The sequence below is a fragment of the Spermophilus citellus genome (assembly GCF_964194105.1).
Source record: "Spermophilus citellus genome assembly, chromosome: 2".
Lineage (NCBI taxonomy): Eukaryota > Metazoa > Chordata > Mammalia > Rodentia > Sciuridae > Spermophilus > Spermophilus citellus.
The window spans coordinates 90,547,442-90,570,253 of NC_138183.1; the positions used below are offsets into that span (position 1 = coordinate 90,547,442).

General features: G+C 35.6%; 1 protein-coding gene across 5 annotated transcripts in view; it reads right to left on the reverse strand.

The window, feature by feature from the left end:
• Nucleotides 1-22,812, reverse strand: part of AGTPBP1 (ATP/GTP binding carboxypeptidase 1) — a 192,405-nt gene that overhangs the window by 128,894 nt on the left and 40,699 nt on the right. For all 5 annotated transcript variants that reach the window (XM_081275394.1, XM_081275395.1, XM_081275396.1 and 2 more), the window contains one exon: nt 3,107-3,231. In XM_081275394.1, the coding sequence (XP_081131520.1) occupies nt 3,107-3,231 (125 nt within the window). The remainder of the gene's footprint in view (nt 1-3,106; nt 3,232-22,812) is intronic.

Sequence of the window (22,812 nt, forward strand, 5' to 3'; positions counted from 1 at the left end):
CCTATAAACTGCATTCTGTACTTCAACATAAGAGTAAAAACAGTGCCAGAAGAATTTTTTTTCCTAACTTTTTAGCATAAGATTGTGTAAGCAATGGTATTGTTGGATTTCTAACATGTATAGATATAACACATACAACAATAATAGCAAAAAGAAATGAGAAAAAAAAATGGAGTTTTATTGGAAGAAAGTTGTAAATTTCCTAGAATTAAATACACTAAACTACAATGTTAAAAGATGCCTATATTTTAATCCCTACAGGAAACACTGAAAACTAAAATTGCCAAAAGTTGACAAAGCACACACACAAAAAAGAAGGCCATAAAAGACAGATGTAAAAGACATGAAACATTTAGAAAACAAATTTTAAAAGTCAGATGTAAATTCTATCTTATCAAAAAGTACATTAAATTGGAAGCACTAAACAGACTAGACTAAAAAAAGAAAAAATCAAGATACAATATGTTATCTTCAAGAAACACAGATTCAGGGGTGGGGTTGTAGCTCAGCGGTAGAGCACTCACCTAGCATGGGTGAGGCCCTGGGTTCGATCCTCAATACCACATAAAAATAAATAAAGATATTGTATCCAACTACAACTAAAAAATAAATATTGAAAAAAAAACAGATTCAGGGTTATAGCTTAGTTGGTAGAGTGCTTGCCTAGCATGCACAAGGCCCTGGATTCAATGCCCCCTCAGTACCACCAAAAAAAAAAAAAGATTAAAAAACACAATTTCAAAGTAAAAGAAATGGATAAGAATACAATATAAAAAGATTAATCTTAAGACTGCAGGAGTGGCTATATTATCAGACAAAACAGACTAAATATTACTTAAAACAAAAAGGGATGTTTCATATTATAAAAAAGGCAAAGCATCAGGAAGATAAACAACCATAAGTGTATATATACCTCACAACACAGCCTTCAAATGAATAAATAAAAACCATCAGAACAAAAAAGATAATTACACAGTTCAACAATAATAGATGGAGATTTCAATACCACTCTTAATTCATAGACTGGTACATTTAACTTAACAATGATAAGATTCCTATAGCACAAGAATTAAAACCAAGAATCAATAAATGGGCTGCACTCAAACTAAAAAGTTTCTTCTCAGCAAAAGAAACAATCTTCGAGGTGAATAGAGAGCCTACATCTTGGGAGCAAATTTTTATCCCTCACACATCAGATAGAGCACTAATCTCTAGGGTATATAAGGAAATCAAAAAGCTAAGCACAAAAAATAAATAAATAACCCAATGAACAGACACTTCTCAGAGTAGGATATATAATCAATCGACAAATATATGAAAAAATGTTTATCATCTTTAGCAATTAGAGAAATACAAATCAAAAGTACTCTAAGATATCATCTCACTCCAGTCAGAATGGCAGCTATTATGAAGACAAACAACAATAAATGTTGGTGAGAATGTGTGGGAATAGGTATATTCATACATTCTAGTGGGACTGCAAATTGGTGCATCCAATATGGAAAGCAGTATGGAGATTCCTTGGAAAACTTGGAATGAAACCACCATTGGACCCAGCTATCCCTCTCCTTGGTCTATACTGAAAGACCAGCATACTACAGAGACATAGCCATCAATGTTTATAACAGCACAATTCACAATAGCTAAACTGTGGAACCAACCTAGATGCACTTCAGTAGATGAATGGATTAAAAAAATGTGGCATACACAATAGAATATTACTCAGCAATAAAAGAAAATAAAATCAAGGCATTTGCAGGTAAATGGATGGCTTTAGAAAAGACAATGCTAAGTGAAGTTAGCCAATCCCAAAAAAAAACAAATGTCGAATGTTTTCTCTGATATAAGGAGGCTGATTCATAGCGGGGTAGGGGGGCGGGAGCAATGGGAGGAATAGACGAACCCTAGATAGGACAGAGGGATGGAAGGGGAAAGGAGGGGGCAGAGGGTTAGCAAGGACAGTGGAATGTAATGGACATCATTATCCAAAATATCCAAAATACATGTATGAAGACACTAATTGGTGTGAACATACTTTATATACAACCAGAGATATGAAAAATTATGCTGTATATGTATAATAAGAATTGTAATGCATTCCAATATCATTTATTTTTTAAAAATCAATTTTAAAATTTTTAAAATAAAATAAAATAAAAAATTAGATGGATTTTATTTGACTGATTCAAATAATGTTGTGTTGATATTTCCTAATATTAATATTAAGTCATTTTACATTACTGAAATAATATTCCTTAACAATGATAATCTTATTTAAATGGATGCACTTAATTTACTGTTTTTATTTGAAATTTTTCCTATTTCTAAGCACAATATAAACATTTGTATTCTGTCAAGATTTTATATTAATTTAGTAATATTTGCCTCATAAATATAAATGTGATGCCTACTGAACATTTCTTTTTAGATGCTTCTCATAAAAAAGTCTCAAGACAAGCCCATGATAGTTGTTATCTCTATTTCAGAGTTGGTGAAACAAAGTCCTAGAGATTCAACAACTTCCTCAAGAATCTTAGTCACTGAATGGCAGAGCTTGAAGTTGAAAATGGGGACTACGTATAGGATAGGAAAGGTAGCAGAATACAACAGTTACTAGTATGGCATTATGTAAAAATGTGGATGTATAACTGATATGATTTTGCAATCTGTGTTTGGGGTAAAAATGGGAATTCATAACTCACTTGAAGCTTATGTATGAAATATGATATGTCAAGAGCTTTGTAATGTTTTGAGCAACCAATAAAAAAAAGGCAAAAAAAAAAAGAAAATGGGGACTACACAAATAACCAACACCCTATGCTACTTAACATCTTTTAGGGTCAATATTCTACAAGTAGTGTTGGTGCTATTTATTTGAAAATGGGGGCAGAGAGCAACAATCATAACTAAGTACCATGGTAATCACTATTAGAAACAATGTGTTGAAAATGAATTTCCTACAAAGTTCTTCAGTTTGCTACTCTGAATCAATCTGAGAAAGTTCATTTTTTTAAATCATTCATTTATCAGAAATTTGAATACTCTTAGCATCTGGTTTCAAAGAATTAAAATGGCATTCTAAAACAAAGAAAAAATTATGTCTTACCTTGACTTTGAGCCAAATGAAGAATTTTTGATGTAACATATCTGGCAGTATCTGATTCTGTAGATTCAGTATTGATTTTCTCCAGCTGAGCCAGGAGCCCCACAATCCGAGAATTATTGGTAAGGCTAAAAAGAATATTACATTAAAGCATAATCTACATCAACCGTAACTTCAACATTATACAGATCGGTGTTTCTTTTTTTTTAAAAAACGCTGTTCTAAAAACTTTAAGTATTTACGTGTCACATTTCCTTACTCATATCTTAATATTGTTAAAATTCTGAATTAAATGAGAAATATTCTATTTCAGAAATCTACAAATCACAAATGTGCATTCAATCTGACCAAGAATCTTATCACACAATAAAAGTTCACCTTTACACTTGCCAAAATTACTATATTTTCTCTGCTCTTCTCAAAACTCAGAATCCCTCCACCTATCCCACTTTACTCTCATCCTGTCTCATAACTATTATAAAATCAAATAAAAACATGTTCATCTTTCACCACCAAATCCTTATACCTATGTAATTCTCTACCTATATTCTTTCTTCCCTGTTCCCACTCATTAAGCAAACATTTGTACACAATGTCCTGTTCTAAATGTTGCCAACATAATAAAAATTTCTGCCTCTTATAGAGTGAACTTTCTAATAATAAAAGACAAGTTACAGGGCTAGGGTTGTGGCTCAGTGGAAGAGTGCTTGCTTCCCACATATGAGGCACTGGGTTCAATCCTCAGCACCACATAAAAATCAAAATAAAGATATTGTGTCCATATAAAATGAAAAGACTATTTTTAAAAAGAGGCAAGTTACATAAATAAATTTTTAAGTTACATAGAATGTCAGGTGTTAGAGAGTGTTCTGGAGAAAAATTTGTTTTAGGGGAACAAAAGGCACAGGGGGAGAGGTCCAATTTTGAACACAGTAGTCTGGGAAGACCTTACTTGGAAGGTAATATTTAAGGAAAGGCTGAAAGAAGTAAGAACATCGGCCATGACAATACCAAGACAAAGAAGAAATCACAAACACTAAGAGCCGGTTAGGAACATGACTGACATATTCAATGAATAATGAGGTGGCCTGTGTTGCTGAAGCAGACTTAAAGAAGAACAGCAGTGAGAGATTAAGTCAGAGCTGGGGGGTGAACATTTGGTCTTATAAAGGTCTTTGGCTTTGTACACTTAAACCCAGGCCTTCTTCAAATTCTCAAAACAAATTCTCCAAGTATTTGCTCCTTCAATTATTATTATCTATCTCTCCCTTACAACTGGATCATACCAATCAGTACACAAATATGATCCAGGAGCTTCTGCTAGCTATACCATTTCTGATACTCCTTGAAAAAGATGTCTGTATTTGCTCTCTCCATTTCCTCTCATTTTGTTCACATTACAAACTACTAGTTTTCCTTCTGTACTCCCAGGTTTCCCAAAAGACTCCTGTGGTCTCTTCCATCCTCATCCTATTCAATATCTCAGCACCACCCCGACTAGATATCCCACTTTCTGTCAAACACTTCATTCTCTGGACTTAAATGACTCCTGCCTCTACCTGATTTTCTTCCTATCACAATTTCTTTTCAATCTCCTCAGCACCTCTAGACAGCACCTCCCCCTACAGCACTGCCCCCAGCTCATTTTCATTTACCCTCTCTACACTTTTGCTCTCAGTGACTTCATCTAAGGCCACAACTATAATTACCATCTATATGCTGATTGGTTCCTGCATTCAACTGCAGCCTCAACCTCGGAGTGTATGCAACCTAATCATTCCTATTTAGGTGGAAAACTACTCTTTCCTCCTTCCTCTTCTAATCTTCTCCTCTTCTAAACTTTTCTAAATGCACATGCAACCATCAGTTGCTTAAAATAAACATCTAGCAGGGCGCAGTGGCGCACACCTCTAATTCCAACTGCTCTGGAGGCTAAGGCAAGAGGATCATGAGTTCAAAGTCAGGCTCAGCAATTTAGCGAGGTTCTAAGCAATTCAGCAAGACCCTGTCTCTAAATAAAATACAAAAAAGGGCTGGGAGTGTGGCTCAGTGGTTAAGTGCTCCTGAGTTCAATTCCTCCTACCTAAATAAGTAATAAATACCTAGACTCCCTTTTTCCTTACTCCAACTCAATATAAGCTCTATCTCTAAAAGATCTAAAATCCACTCACTTCTCCCTCTCTCCACCCCCCTATATAAATATATATAATTATTAATGTATAGTCATCTCTCACAACACCCTAATTAGTCAGCTTCCCTTCTTGATGTCAAATAATCCATTTCTTAACAGTGATTATTTTTAACTTTTTATTTTGAAGTAATTGGATTCATGGAAGTTGCAAAACTACTAGAATTGATCTATATAACCTTTACCCAGTTTCCTCGATGATCACATTTTATATAACTATAGGACAGTATCAGAATCAAAAAATTGACATTGGCAGGAGTTCTATGCCATTTTATCACACATAGATTTATGCAAATACAAATATAATCAAATTTCTTTCCAAATAAAAATCTTTCAATGGCTTCCCAACAGACTTCAAGACCCACAGGCCCTGTGACACCTGGTCCCTATCTACCTCTCAGACTTTATTCCCTACAATATTCCCCTCTCTCCCTAGGATGCAGTCACAGTGGGCTTCTATCAGTTACTTGAATACAGCAAAATTTTCCTCAACTTCCAGGTCTTTATATTTGCTGACCAGAACTATGTAGAAATGGTATCATAGCCTTTCATGGAGGCAAATAGTGTCTGCTTATGTTAATATAAGCAGCAACTGATCACCACTACTGAGATCCATCACTTAATTAAAGGCTGAAAAATAGAAATAATTCTACCATTCCATTCCTTCCCTTCTTCATTTGTTAACTAGGGTAATTCCATAAGGAGAATTATGAACAATTCCATAAATATTCAGTCCAACATTTGGTTAGCCACAAGTATAGTTCATCAAATGAAAGCAAAATAAATGCCAAATTTTTAAATTTATCAATATCAGAAGAATGAGTTCATGTCCTAAAATCCTCCATAAGTGACCAATAAAGTATTCTGGTTTGTGTAATGACAAGAACTCATGGATTTAAACATATTTGACATATTCTGTCCACTACAGTTACTAATGATCAAATAGTCCCATCTTTGATCAATAGGAGCTCTTCAAGTTGGCTCGTAAGTTCTTTTGATACAATTATAATCATTTGACAGTATATTGGCTTTCTCATCTGACAAGGTTCTACATGCTCAGAAATTCTTTCTCATAGTGTGGTTTACAAAAACCTAAGGGTACCTAAGACCCTTTCACAAAACCTACGAGGTCAATATTTATTGTCACAAAAATTCTACAGCACTGCTTAACTTTGGAACTGAGTTGACCTTTGTAGTGATTGTAAAAAAGGCAATGGTGGATGAAAAACTGACACTTCAGCACAAATCAAGATAATGACACAAACTGTACTCCTTAATGATCACTGTATTCTTCACCACCATGCACTTATAGCTAAAAAAGATAAAATGACAGTTCCAATGATTAGTATACATCTAAATATTCTCCATACGCTTAAAACACTTCAGGTGCACATTGATGATGGATATCTTAGGAGAGAATGTTTGTACGATTATACTGGAATTTGAACTAGCCACTTTTTCACAGAAACATCATTTTTACTTCAAAAAGCAGTGCACAACCAATGACTATTCAGACAGATATTTATATCAGGCATTTTTGTGAAAATAATCAAAGCAAGTCTAACATGTCAAGTAAACAACAGGCTTGTTGCAAATGACAAAACTTGCCTTACTGAGAAAAAAATCAAAAGTTTGGAAAATACTGGTTTACCATCATGACCTCAACAGCTTTCCAATATTTAAAGAATTTTCTGATAAAATCAGTGATGATGCTAACAATTTTTTAATATTATATTTTTAAATGTAAAACATTTATAAGATCTGCATAATTCACTGTATCAGTATGTTCCAAATGATCAATGCATATTACAACTTCAGATGTGAATAAAAAACCATTCAAAGTGCAAAAAAGACCAATGGACTTTAATCTAACAGAGTACAAAAGGTGACAAGTGTGATTTCAGATTCCATATTGAAACTAAACTTTTAAAAACTACTAATTATAAGTTTTAATATAATTTCCATTTCTATATGGTTATATAGCTTTATTTCCAAAGTCATTATATTCAAAACTATTTGTTCCTTATTAGTAACTATTAGTCTTGTTTTAATCACATTTTACTTTCTCCAAATATTGAACACACAATTGAATTTTCCTCTGCCATAATTAATAATCTGAAACGGCTAATTAAAGCTCTCCTCCCTTTACTAATTACATATATATTTAAATGCAGATATTTTTTTCTTCACACATATAAACAAGAATACCATGTGCAAATACACAATGTATATGTATAATTTGTCTTCTGTGTATGACATAACAGAGATCAGAAGCAGAAAAAAGAATTTAGTTGTCTTCCATTAAGCCAGTTATTAAAGAGATTTGCAAAAGTTAAATAAAGTATGCACTCTTCTTACTAAATATTTTTATCTGGGAAAATGATTATTTTAATAAAAATGTTAAATATTATATAATGAGTTTATTGTGGTTGTTTTTAAATGAATCAATTATTTTGTTTTTATTAGTATATTTCAGTCATACATAATAATGGGTTTCCTTTTGACCTATTCATAAATGCATACAACATAATTTGCTCCATTTTAATCCCTAGTAATCCCCTTTTCCTCTCATCATCCTTTCCCCAATCCCCTTCCTATATTCTTCTATTTATTGCTTTTTTAATTGATGTATTAAATTAAAAGATTTATTTACTGTGATATTCATGTATGTACATAGTATAATTTGGTCAATTCTACATTTCCTTCCCTTTCTCGACCCTCCTCCTTTCCCCTTGGGTCCCCTTCCTTTACTACACTCTTCCCCTTCCTATTTTCATAAGATCCCCTTTTATTCCTTCTTTCTCTCTAGCTTCCACATATGAGATAAAATATTCAACTTGTGACTTCCTGGGTCTGCCTTATTTCACTTGGCACAATTTTCCCCACTTCCATCCACTTAGCAACAAATGACATAATTTCATTCTTCTTTACAACTGATAAAACTCCACTATGTGTATGTATATATGTATAAATATAGACAGATATATCACAACATTTTTATCCATTCATCTGTTGACAGAAACCTAGGTTGGTTCCATAACTTGTCAATTGTGAACTGTGCTACTATAAACATTGGTATGCATGTATCACTATATCATCTGATTTTAAATATTCTGGATAGACACCAAGGAGTAGAAGAGCTAGGTCATCCAGTGTTTTCATTGATAATCTTTTGAGTAATCTCCACACTGCTTGCCAAGGTGGTTGTACTAATTGGAAAAGTAGATGGCAGATGAGTATCAGCCTAGTACATACCAGCTGCCCCAGAAGTTTGAACTAGATTGACAGCTGTGCAGTTCTACAATGAGACAAGAAAGCAGAGCTGGATTCCTTAATAAATATTTTCTTAATTTTTTTTTTTTTTTTTTTTTTTTTAGTTGTAGATAGACACTCTCACTCACATCCCACGTGTGCGAGGGAAAGAGTTCCCATAAAAGGGATGGGCTGGCTGTGAAATAAAAGCTAGGAAAAAGTACCATGAAATAAACACTAGAGACTATAAATAAGCTTTCAGAGTGGGGGCAGTGACAGGCTATGCAGACCAGAGGGGTACAGCTTTAACAAAAGGAGCCCCTGACTCCTTTATTTATAGCAATAAAGATCAAAAGGGATCAATAAGAGCTTCTTCACTAAAAACAGGATAGGGGTGGGGGGAAGCAGGTTGTTTAGTTCTTAAGGGATCATGCCTATCTCCAGTGTTGTGCTAAACTTGTGATGAAGCTAGACAGGAAGTCACATGAACCAGGCATTATCAAACCAGCAGGGTTGCTGCTGCTGGGAGTACTTTGATACAAGACTTTCCTGCCTAACGGCTTCCACATCATTTTAGTTTGTGCACAGTTCAAGGATGGCTCCTAATTTGTGTCCCAGATCCTAGTTGTGAAGATACAACAACCTATTATCATGATACAAAAAGAATTAGTAGCAAACATCATTCCAATAATATACCATGCAGAATGCTTCAACATTTCCAGATTAAAGCCATTCAATTCATAAAGTATTTGATCAACTAGCGATGCAGGGTCCATAAGATCAATTTTGATTTTCTGAATATCCTGGATGTGATGATGTAACTCCATAAGACCCAGGCTATTATTATTGATATGCCAAATATCCATCAGATGATATTTAACCTTCCCCAATCCCTTTGGGAAGCATTAGATTATTTGGCCACAGTAACAGATATATTTAGAGTCAGCATGGCATTTAAGCCTTTGTTTAAACTTGAAACCAGAAAGCTTATTACCAATATTTATGACAGTAACTTCCAATGTGTTCAATTTAGTTTCAATATTCTTATCAATATTTATCTGATTATGAAGGGCTTTGGAAATATCTTGAATCGAATTATTAAGAAAATATGCATGTTGAATGTTTTGAAATATAGCCACCGAAGCTGTTAACAGTAGAGGCTATAAAGGAGAGTAAAACAGCCACTCTAAGAATTATAAGACCAAGAGCTCATCTTGGTCCAGTTAACTGAGTGTGTATTTGTTGTAAAACTTGAACACCAGCATCAGTGTACCACGATTCTGAAATGTTGGCTGGGAATAAGACAAAGAGGGTTGCTGAAGGATTAACGTTCCTCTCCCTCTATTAAATCATTAGATCACATCTTTTACAGGCTATAAAATATTTATCACCTTTTTTCTTAACTCTTACATTTCTAGCAATTTAGGCATAAGGAAGGAGATTGAACACATGCTCACAGGCCAAAGCAGGAACTCTCTTTGCAATTCCTACCTACAAAGTCAGGCAGAGATCATCTGTACAATGTAAAAAATCTGAGGCTGCAACTAAACACCAGAGATCTTTTTGGATACCACCTTCACTGAAGGTTAGAATATTACCAAGGAAACTTCCAGGCGTCATGGAACCCTTACATTGTCTTTTTATCAATTCTTGGAGACCAATCCAAAAGATACCCACCATTTCTAGAAACTTTATGTTGTACTGGCAAAACACTTGCATATTCCATCCATTTAGGAAAGGTGCCAAATTCTATTGCAAAATGATAAGGCAGTAAGATATTGGTGGATGTTCTGTGGAAATGACTGGCTTGTTATGAGAAAGTCCCATTTTAATAACTGTCCAGACATACAATCTTAAGTCCCATGGGCCAGTACGACTGGCTGATCTAGGTCCTCCATATGCTGCGTTTTCCCCGTTTATCATGGGACAAACATATAGGTAGTTGCCCACTATAGCCAGTATAATTAAATCCAGTTACATAGATAGATGGAATGTGAATATCTGTAAAACTGCCCATCATATGAGTATCATTAGTAAATACTGGAATGGATTCTCTAGTCCTCACGGCTGGATACACTAAAGATGGATCTTGGAAATGGGTCCAGTAAGTTTCTTCATGGACCCCACTTACCTGACAGCTCAATAGAGCTTGCATGGTAACAAACATTGTGGTTGGAGACTTAATATCTCCTTGTTGAACCATCTGTTCAGCCTCTTGCATCACATTCTTCAACTGTTTTCACCATGGCAGTTTGGACCTTTGGTCCCTTAGGGCCTTCCTTGTCCTATTCCTCCTTGATAGCTTCCTATTCCTGCTGGGGTCAGAGCTGTCATTTCTGGATCGATCTTTAGTGGTCTGAATTTTGGCTCCAGGTCCTCCATGTCTGATGGCACATTCAGGGACCCAAATAGGACAAAATGCACCTTCTGGGAAAGCACAAGCATGACCTCTACCCCACATTATCACTGGATCTGGTCCTTTCCACAGTCCTGTTTGTAAAGCTTTCCACCAAACTAGGCCCAACAGACCTAACCAGAGGAAGACATGTGTCTCTCAGCAGCAGTGTGACCTTCAGAATCACAATTTTAAAAATTTAGAACAAACAAAGCATGATTAAGGTTATTTTGTGAGTCTCATTTCCCCCTTTTTGTTTTTGTAAATGTAGCTTAATAGATAAATGAGTTCATTCTATAAAGGCTTGACCTTGAGGATTACAAGGAATGCCTCTTTTAGGATCAATACAAAATTGGTGGCAAAACCATTGAAAAGAAGTAGTAGTATAAACTGGAGCATTATCAGCCTTAATCTTTAAAGGACAGCCTAATACTGCAAAAGCAGCTAGGCCATGAGAAATAACATGTTGAGCATTCTCTTTTACAGAGGCAGTGGCAAGGATAAATTGAGAATAAGTATCAATAATAACATGGAACCTGCTTTTCCTAAACTTGAGCCATCAGTAAATACTGCCATTGCTCTGGCAATTGGTTGAGCATATACAATTTTTAGAAGAATAAATGAAGTTTCAAGAGCAAATTGAACAACCATATCATGAGAATAAATAATTTTTGCCAAACTGAGGGATGTGAATTACGTGCACCTGTCATAACAGATTTGGTCATAAACCACAGGGATTAACCTCAGTTGGTAAAGATGGAATATGTATGACACACTGTGGACACTGGCGAATAATTTGATGAGCTCGTTCCCTAGTAATATGAATTCTTATGTAAACTAGAAGCATTCTGATGATGTAAAGAATGTGAAGCTTATGCACAGTCATACAAAGACATTTGATGAGCAAAGCAAAAAGTTTACCAATCTTATCATTACCTGATGCCAAAGGACATGGAAGATCAGAATGTGTTCTGATATGACCAATGAAACAAGGACATTGATGCGTTTCAATTGTCTTATATAAAGTATGGAGCAAATGGAATAACTCTTTTGATGGTATATTTCCAATAGTAGCTGTTTCAATACATTTATCATCTCTAACCACGTATGCACTATCACTATAAATATTAATTAGCTTACTAGTAAAGTCAAGTAAAGCACAAATGAGAGCTTGCAGCTCTTCTCACTGGACATAAGTATATGATGTCTGTATTATCTCAGTATGAGCATGGCTACAGAAACTTGCTTTTCCTAAACTTGAGCCATCACGGTAAATACTGTCATTGCTCTGGCAATTGGTTGAGCATGTACAATTTTTGGAAGAATAAATGAAGTTACAAGAACAAACTGAACAACCTTATCATGAGAATAATGACTTTCTACTTAACCAAGAAAATTAGCAAAAGCTATTTGCCAAATATTGGGAGACTGCCAGAGCCAATTATGCTATTAGGTAGAAAAGGGGGTTACATTAATAGAAGGCTCTGATCCAATCATTTTTAAGACTCGAGTTCTACCTTTAATAACTAAGCAATAAAACCATGAAATGGAGTTAAAGATTTTTGAGGCGAGTGAGCTAGATGAAGCCATTCAATAACTCCCAATGACTGACATATTATTCCTGTAGGGGTATGAATAGTGGGAAATGTTAATAAATAAATAGATTCTCGTGGATGAATTCTAGTAAGTTGTGCAGTCTCAATGGCAGTTTCAACCTTTGTTAAGGCAGCCCCTGCCTCTGCTGTAGGTTGGCAAGAAGCAGGAGAAAGATTTCCCTGTAAAATTTGAAATAAAGGACTCAAATCTGCAGTGGATAATTTTAAACTTGGCTGCAGCCTGTTAATATCACCCAGTAATTTCTGAAAGTCACTAAAAGTATGTAAACCATCAACTCTGATCTGTAGATTTTGTGGAAGAATCATGCATCCTTCGATTAAACTGCCTATATATTGAAAAGGATAAGCTTTTTCTACCTTCTCAGGTACTAGGCATAAACCCCTGCAATAAGTGAAGTTTCTTATTGAGCAAAAAGTTTTCAAAGCACATGTGAACTACCAGGAGCCAAAAGTATATCATCCATATAATGGATTATATATGCATCAGGGAAATGTTCTTGTACTGGAGCAATGGCTTAAGCTACAAAGGTCTGACATAATGTGGGGCTATTGTCCCGACCTTCAGGCAATACCTTCCAGAAAATTTGAAATTTATAGCTATGATACTAAAAGCAAATCTCTTACAATCATTTGGATGTAACAATCTATTACTGTTAATTGATCATCAAGCGAGATACCTGTAGGAAAAGGAAGTTCAGACTGTAAAGCCCCCATTAGTTCCACAGTTCAATTTGCCAGATTTTTTCCTTACCACAAAGATTGAAGTGTTTGAAGGGCTACGAGTAGGCTCAATATGCCCAGCTTGAAGCTGTTCTTGAACTAAATTGTGGGCTACTTGAAGCTTTTCCCCTGTAAGGGGCCATTGATCAACCCAGACAGGATCATCAGACAGCCGATTATTTTTTTCTGCCATTTTCTGGGCCGGGAAACAGATCAATGCCCCCATTAAAAAGGCTGACTAGATGTATTAGGTAATCCATATAGTCTTTGTTGAGAAAACTAAGGCATAGGTGAAAATCTTTCTTGTTGATTCCTTTCTAATCCTTTAGTAGGGATAGATCCTTGATTAAGCATCTAAGATGTCACCATGGAATTAGAATTACTAACAAAACTCCAAAGCTCCTCAAAATATCTTGTCCCAATTAATTTACCTGCAAGGTATCCAGGGCATAAGGTAAAAAGAATCACCATCTTTATCTTCCCACAGGAGGTGTTGAGCACTCTCAGCAAGTTGAGAGCGCTGTCCAACAATGCCTTCTAAATCAGCAGATGTTGTGTCTAAAGCTCAATCTCAAGGCCAGAATTTACTGGAATTCACAGAACATCAGCTCCAGTATCTATAATGCCCTTGAAAATTTTGTAATTAATTTTACAATCCAATAGAGGGCACTCTTGCTTAATTAATTGAGCCCAGTATGCTCCATCTATGGACTAGGAAGTATGAACTTCACAGAGTCCAAGGTCTCGAATACAGCTTCCCCTATAGAATGACAAAGCAAAAAACAATTCCACTATGGTGTTCTCTGGATTTGAGCAACAACCTTAATTTCTCCATTAAAATTTATATCAAGAACACCGGTAGTACCTGAGTTCCTTTTTGAGTTAAATACTTCTACCCAATATTAAACATATTGTATTTGGCAGTAGAGGTCCATAAATTCACATAGGAATCATTTGCAGACCCATATCCGCAGTGAGTATGAATCTTGAGGTGGGACGGAGGCCCAGGTTTCTTGTTCCCAAGCAGAAAATGTCCCAGAGTTATCAGGAGACTGGGCCTGCATAGGAGGAAGCTGGGCTACAGTGAGCAACTATTGACCCACAGCCAAAAATTGCTCCAGAGCAAACAGTGATGTCCTCATTATTTGGCGGGGAGGACTGGCCCCACCTCCAGTTCCCCTACTGCGTAAGCAGCAGTATCGAGGGTCTGTTTAGGACATTCTGGGCATGGCATTCCCGCACCCAACTGTGACCTTATTGGCACTACAGGAAAACACCTGGTACATTCCTTTGTCCTTGGGATCATCTGCAATCTCAACCATGTGCACCATTTTGCCACAATTAAAGCACTGTGTTTTAGAAACAGCCTCCCTTAAAGGAAGTTGTACAACTTGTTTCAAGGTGACCTCCATGGTTAGGCCTTGGGAGTATGTATGCCAGTTGATAAACTAATAGAGACTGATATAATCTCATATCATTCCCTGTTTGCAGTATTAGCAAACTTTATTAGCATTTTCAAACACCAGTTGTTAAACTAAGATCTCAGAGGCATCTGGATCAACAATCATACAGCTCGAAGCTTGATATAAAGGCGCTACAAAGTCCGAATAATTCTCTTCCCACCCCTACCAGATCTCGCTGAAATCTAAGGTTTTCCCTCCCTTAGTAGGTAATTTTCTCGATGTCCTTCTTGCACACACACTTATCTGAGTATAAGTTTGTAAATCATAATTTAATTGTTGCTCCAACTCAGTGAATGGTCCCATCCCAGTCAATATTTCTAATGTGATATGTATTCCATGCATTCTGTTAGTCTCTGCCTGCTTGGTGCAAAATTCCACCCATCTAGATTTCCACAGCAAATACTCACCTCCCGAAAGCCAAGCTTTTGCAAGGGTAATCCAATCCTTAAGCGGCAGGGCCTCATTACACACTGATTCTATCAAGCTTGGAAGGAAAGGCAAGTTCTGGCCATACATAGAACATGCAAATTTATATTCTTTAAATGGTTTAAAAAGAATATATGCATGGATTCGTACACTTTGGTTTGGATTTTGCGGATCTAATTGCTCAAAAATTGTATATAATTTGAATCCTGTTAAATCCTCCCCAGCCACTCTGGCAAAGGCCCTGCTGCAGCATCAGGGACCCTAATTTTTAGTCCTCCTGGAGGGACAGGATGGATCATTGAAGCAGGACCATTGTAATATAAATTACTGAGGTCTGCTACCAATTCATCCTTGTCTTCAGACTGAGAGTCTCCATCAGAGTGCTGCAGAGCAATCTCTCCCTCATCTTCCTATATCTGTATCTAACAAAGCATACTCTGCCTCTGGGTTGTTTCCCTGCCTTTCCTCACTATGAATGGAACATGCTTTAGCTCTGCCCTTGGGTCTTCTGTCTTCCGGCAGGCCTGTCCACTAGGTCTAAGACTTTTAACTGCGTTTCTAAGGAATGTGATTAAATCTCCCAAGGACCTCAGTCCAATATTTTGGTCTGAATATAAACAAGGTTGTATTACTGTCCAAATTCTTTCTACATTCTCAATTGTGCACATTAGCTGAAATACAACCAGCCTGCAGCTCCCTGACAAGTTTTTCCCCAGTATGTAAATCAAGCAAGTCTTCCTTAGAAACCTTCCCTAATCGCCTCTAGGAACTGGGCAAGTTGGGCTGCTTCACAGATTTTCCCCTTTGCTTAATGATAGTTTTGAGAATAGCTAAGTAAATCTCCCTCTCTGTAGAGAGAGAGTTCCCCAAGCTTAATGTATCACTCTATAAAAAAAAGATTCCTTTCTCTTCTTTCTCTCAATAAGCTAATCCAGAGAGAGATAGAGGGGAGAACTGAAAGGGAAGGAGAGGGAACCAAGTACCCACCTGTACTCTTCCTCTTCTGGATTGCTGGGACAGGTCCCTGTTCCAGGTGCCAGTTCTTCCTCACACCCTAAGGTTCCCATCAAAAGAATGGGCTGGTTGTGAAATAAAAGCTAGGAAAATAGTACCACGAAATACACACAAGAGCCCAGAAATAGGCTTTCAGAGGCGGGGGCAGCAACAGGCTAAGCTGACCAGAGGGGTGTTATTTTTAGCGGTACAGATCAAAAGGGATCAATAGGAGCTTCTTCACAAAAAACAGGACAGGGTGAGGATAAGCAGACTGTTCCGTTCTTGGGACATGTCCACCTACAGTGCTGTGCTGAACTTGTATTGGAGCTAGATAAGAAGTCACATGAACTAGGCATTCTCAAACCAGCAGGGTTGCTGCTGGGAGTTCCTGATACCAGACTTTCCTATCTAATGGCTTCCATATCATTTTAGTTCACACACATTTCACAGATGGTTCCCCACAGGATGCAACAAATTTTTTTATTTGTTTGTTTGTTTGTCTGTTACGGATCCAACCCAGTGCCTCACATGTGCTAGGCAAGCACTGTACCACTGAGCTATAACCCTAGCCCCTTGATAAATATTTTAACTTAATCAGTTTTAACTGGAAATATGGTAAAATAACTCACATACAACAAAGATTTAGAGTCATCATTAGTTTAAGAATAAAAAAAAGGATTCTCAAGAAGTTTGAGAATGTCTGTTTTAGGATTATCTTGAAAGTCTTGTGTTCCCGATCTAAAATCAGTTCTTTCTCTAAAAAGCCCTAATTCATTTTGGTGATAAAAGGTATTTAAGACACCAAAACTTGTGTATACATAACAAATAATTTTTTCCTCTTTTTCTTTGTTTTTTGTTTTGTTTTGTTTTGTTTTTTACAAATTTCTGTAACCCAGGGTTGGGAAAAATATGCATTCACAGAAATTCTGAAAATTGATAACTCAAAATTTTGTTTTCTCCAATTATTTTTTGAAAAGTTCATCAGTTATTACTTTTCTAGCTAATAAAATATTTATTATTCAAACAACATAAAACAATTCATACTGAGCATAAAACTGAACATAAAATAGGTCTTAAGCCATTTCAAGTTAAGAATTTGTTCTGTCAGTATCCCTGAGAAGTTTAAAATAAATTACATAAACATACTGAACATAACACAGGTCTTAATCCTTTTCAAATTAAGAATTTGTTCTGTCAGTATCCCTGAAAAGTTTAAAATAAATTACACCATTAAAAAATATCTGCATGTAAACAATTCTTTTGTGAGGATTATGTTCTTCCAAATGATGGACAGAAAGATAGATGGATGAAATTTTTTTTCTTTTGGTACTGTGAATGAACCCAGAGATACATCACCACTGAGGTACATCCCCCATTCTTTTTATTTGTTTATTTTGAGGCAGGGTCTCGCTATGTTGCTTAGGGCCTCACTAAGTTGCTGAGGCTGGCTTTTAACTTGAAATCCACCTACCTCAGCCTTCTGAGGTACTGGCATGTGCCACCTCACACAGCTATGGCTGAATTTTTTTTTAAGTAGGCAAAAAATAGAAAAAGAACCTAGCTAAATCCTTTTACCACTCTATTTCTATTTTTCTCACCTATAAAATGAAAATTAAACAAACTATACTCTAAGCCCCCCCCCCCAACAACTTATCTCTAAAATTTCAAGACTGTTTTCACTAAAGTTGAGAGTCAGGGGGTGAACACCAGAGGGCAGCTCTATCTCTTGTCTGATGTTAGGCTTTGGAAAATCTAAAAGCAGTAAGACCAAGATAGAAGGAAAACAGGTTTAGAATGAGCAATTTCAGATACATTTTAAATTTGAGTAACATTACCTATTAACATTAGTAACATTATGATTGCCTTACACTATTTTTAGATTAATCAAAATAAGGCTGATGGTTACTTTGGGAGGTTCCATTTATAATCATCAATGTTATTCATGGTATAGAGAGAAAATCATGAAATTGAAAATGAACAATGTGAAACACATAAAATCAAGTTAACTTTAAATATTTAGGGGTATTATCACTTAAATATGTGTTTCATCATAGTGATCTCATTGAGTTTACATTGTCTTAGAGCTATTTTCCTGAAAATAAAAATTCTCTCAGATATTACTAAAGTCCAAAAGACATTATCTTTGCAATAAATATTTTCCAAGCAGAGGGCATGGGATATAAAATGCATCTTCACTTTATAAATAAATTGTATTACCTTTATCACCTTAAAATATATAATGAGCCAGGTGTGGTAGCAGACATCTGTAATCCCAGATACTTAGAAAGCTGAGGCAAAAGGATCCCAAATTTGAGGCCATCCTTAGCAACTTAGCAAAACCCTTTTTATAAAATTTAAAGTGGGATGTGTAGTTCATTGGTAGAGTACACCGGGGTTCAATCCCCAGTACAATGGGGGTAAAGGAGTAAATGTAAAATGAATAGAGGTAATAAAGACAAACAAGATTTTTAAAAATGATGGCAAAAACTCCATTAAAATATATTAAATTTTAGACTTAAATAGGAGTCATAGAAATTAATGACTTTATTTTCAAACTACACATTATATTTCAGGAAGGTTTGCTCCTCATTTAGAATTATTATTCTTGCTTTAATGACATTTTTACCGTTTCTCTCCAAATACCAAGCACACAACTTTTCCTCCATCTTATGTGAGTTTTATATGTGTGTATGTATATGTGTGTATATATATGAATATGTGTGTATGTATAAATTACAAATTAAAACTGATAAAAATTTAATAGCTATTCATTAATTCAGTTAAAATAATAAATTCATTACATAACACATTTTTATGAAAGATCTATGTTTCCCAAAACAAAAACTATAGAGAATGGCATTATTTTACAATATCACAAACTCCTTTTAGTGTCGAACTCAAGAGAAGACAGATTCTCCTATCTACTCCTGTGCTCAATCTGATAGAAAAGCACACATAATGCAGTCTCTGGAAAACTCCACTTTATACTCATGAGAGTCTGAGAGTAGAAAAACTTTCAGTATTATTATGAAACCTGTGTGATCTCATATGCTTGATGTCCACAAGGGCATTTTCAGAACCCTTGGCCTACATCACACTGACAAAACAAATAACTCTACAATCTACTTGGTTTAGTCTACACAACAAAAATGTAATTCTTGCTCATATTACAGGTTCAGTCAAAGAGACAGAAACAGAGGGAAACAGAAAAACAGAGGGAATTGTCAAGTGGTATACTAACTCTTCTAATTCTCATCAAGAAATTATAAAATAACACTTCAACTTCTGTCTCACTAACTAAGCAAGTCACACAGTCACAAATGAACCTCAAAGAAAATACAATTCTTCATGTGCCCAAAAGGAAGAGAACTAGAATACCTATGACCAGTCTCTATATTAGCACAGTAGGTGTGGCAAGTATCAAAGTTCTAACCAGTAATGTAAGCAGATATGAGATATGCAGCTTTCCAGGTTTTGCCCCTTAGAATAGGATGTAAATCCTTTTCTCAATCCAACTGGATATAAGATGGTGAGAACTAAAGAAAATGCCTTGGACCCAGAGACAGAAGTCACATATTGAGGAAAGCAAAGCCACTGTACCAGTTTTTCAACCACCACCTCTATGTTAAATAAGACCAATAAATGTGAATAAATTTAGCTACTATATCCTAGGGTCTCTAATATACCAGCTCAGCCTATTCCTAAACCAATACAATCCTATATTAAACACACTACATTTTTTTCTCTGAACCAAAGTAAATGTTGATACATAATTAAATCAACTATAATCGTGAGAGTAATCAAATAGTACACATCAAGGCAACACCCTTAAAGTGAGGGGAGGGCAGGTTAGAGTAGCAGGGAGGAGGGACAAGATCAAAACATGAAATATGTAGCAATGGAAATTACACAGTGAAGCCCATTAATTTATCCAATATGTGCAAATGATTACAATTTTAAAAAGATAACACTCTTAACAAAAGACAATGTAAAGACACTCGAGCATTTGACAAAAAAAATAGATACAAATAGATTACTCTACAAATAGGGAAAAGATAATCCATTTTCCATTTTGACACTATAAATACACCTAAAACTGGAACAACAGTGATCGGCATATTCTGAAAGGCATACTATTACCTTTTATCTATCTTTACCAAGAGGCCAATTAAGGAAGGAAAAAATGTCAACTCTTTTTGGAAGTGCTTTATCTGTTTCCAAAAATTGGTGTCCAATGCTTTCATTACCATATTCAAGATATTTGATAATTTCAATTTCTATTTCCTTTTCAACTAATATTGTTTAAGAAGGTTCTAATTTTTAAGTGGCCATGCTTTATTGTTAGAAGCAGTCTAATTCTTTTTCTACCATATAAATAATTTGATGTTTTTTAATAATGAGCTTTTGAGCTGACTTCTTTTTTTCAGTTGTAGATGGACACAATACCTTTATTTTATTTATTTATTTATTTTGTGGTGCTGAGGATTGAACCCAACGGCTCTCTCATGCTAGGCAAGCACTCTACCACTGAGCTACAACCCCAGCCCCAAATGATTTGATCTTTTTACTATGCTTCCGAAAAGACTATTTTTAAGGTTCAAACTTTTCTAGAATATGTATTGGTGTTGACTACTCTAGTCAGTTTCTCCTGACAAATCCTGTGTGTTTCAAGTCATTATTCCCCTCCTTCCCACTACCTAATCAAAAGTAGTATTGAAATGTTTCCAAAAACAATACATAGCCTATTCTATTGTTTCAGTTTTCTTCACTGGAAATTACAATTACAAATATAGTGAATTTCTCTTGCCAGTCTTCCATGTCTAACATTTTTTCTCTAATCCCTTTTTAGATCTCCATTAAATTGTGTTTACTTTCTCCATTACTAATGTCTTTTGCTATGCTTTTATATTAAACTTTGTGCTCCTCCTAATTTAACCATTCTTTCTGTGATAATTTTATCTTTTTTCTTATACTGCCTATTCACATTTCATCTCTTCCTGCTGAATGTTAATGTTATCTCTCGCAGTTTCTCCTCTGCTTCATGAAGTTCATCACAAAGTGAAATGAACCATCAGGGTTGTTTTGTTTTTATTTTCATCTACAGTAGAATAATTTCATGAGAATTTTCACCTGATTCATAAGAATGTTACTTGGACCCCTCTGTGAGATGTTAATCCTCCCACTTTCCCCCCTTTTTTAATGGTACATTTTGATTACTCATTGAATGAACCAAAGTTTCCTTGATCAGTAACATACAAATTCCTGTAAAAAGGAGGTAGAGGAAGGTAAGAGCAGTAACCCAGACTAATTATGTCTCACAATTCAGTGGCTCTCTGTCCTTTGCTGCCACAAACCACAGAGACAGACTGCCTTAGATAAATACTATTTACTTATATAACAAATCACCTGTCTGATCTGCTTCTATGAACCAATCCAGATCCAAGAAAGATTCTGCTTTCAACCCTACACAACCCAGCTCTAATGCACTGTAAAACCATTACAAAACAATTCAGAGCCTACCCTAACCCTTCAACAAGTATATTTTTACTGGAACTTTCTGAGATCTGCTATTCTGAGCCCGCTGATTCCTCTTTCTGTGTAGACTCTATACCAAGTGGTTTCTGCTGCATTTCACAGCCCTTTATACATATTGCTGAGTTTGCAAGTAATGTTCCCTCTAATTTTGCCATTACTGAAATTTCAAAAGCATGGGGTCATTTAGTTTTCCTGGAGTTTGTGCATTTTTTTATAATTTCTAATAAGGGATGGAAAAAACACAATTGTTCAGTAATGTTCAAACAGGAAGTTTAGACATACAATTTTTAAATGTCTTCTAGGTCATGTAAACGATAACAGATGAGACAAAGTAGAAGCAAAGGAATAGGTGAGGAGACTATTTTGGTAAATTAAGGAAGGAATGAGGTAAGCCTGGTCAAGGAAGCGACAGAGGATACAGAAAAACACAGATTAGTGATAAACTTTTAGTGATAGGCATAAAACCAACAGGATTTACGAACAACCTGGATGTGGAATGCTAACAAAGAATGCCAAGTATGACACTTGCATTTTTGCACGGCTGGAATACCATCAACCAAAAAAGACTAACACTGAAAGATGAAAAGATGTACAAAGTTTCAGTTTGGGCAACACACTATGTTGGGAGAGCACTGTGAGACTTCCAAGTACCAATACTTAATAGACATCCAGGCATAGAGGAGTTGATCTCCACAATAGGTGAGATATAAATCAACAGGACTCAGATAAAATTGCTTCAGAAAAGTATATAGGTTGAAAAGAAGTTTAGGATTGAGCCCTCAGGAATACTTAAAGAGTTTCTACAGAGAAAAAGGTCCCACAAATAGATTTAGAAGCAGTGGCTAAATGAAGTAAGAAGAAACACAAGAGACACTGGCACAGAAACCAACTGAAGAATGTCAAATAGAAGAGGAAAATATTCAAAAGAAATGTCAAAGTGCTCCTTAGAGGTTAAATACGGCAGCAGCCTCCCAAAAAGAAATCCATTGGATTACCAACTAAAGGTGACTTCAAACCTCCATATGTCAAGATGGAAAGACAGAAATAAATGAAGTGAACCCAAACAATTACCCCAACGTATAACCTTGAGTATTCCAGGCAATGTTGAAAGAAAAAAA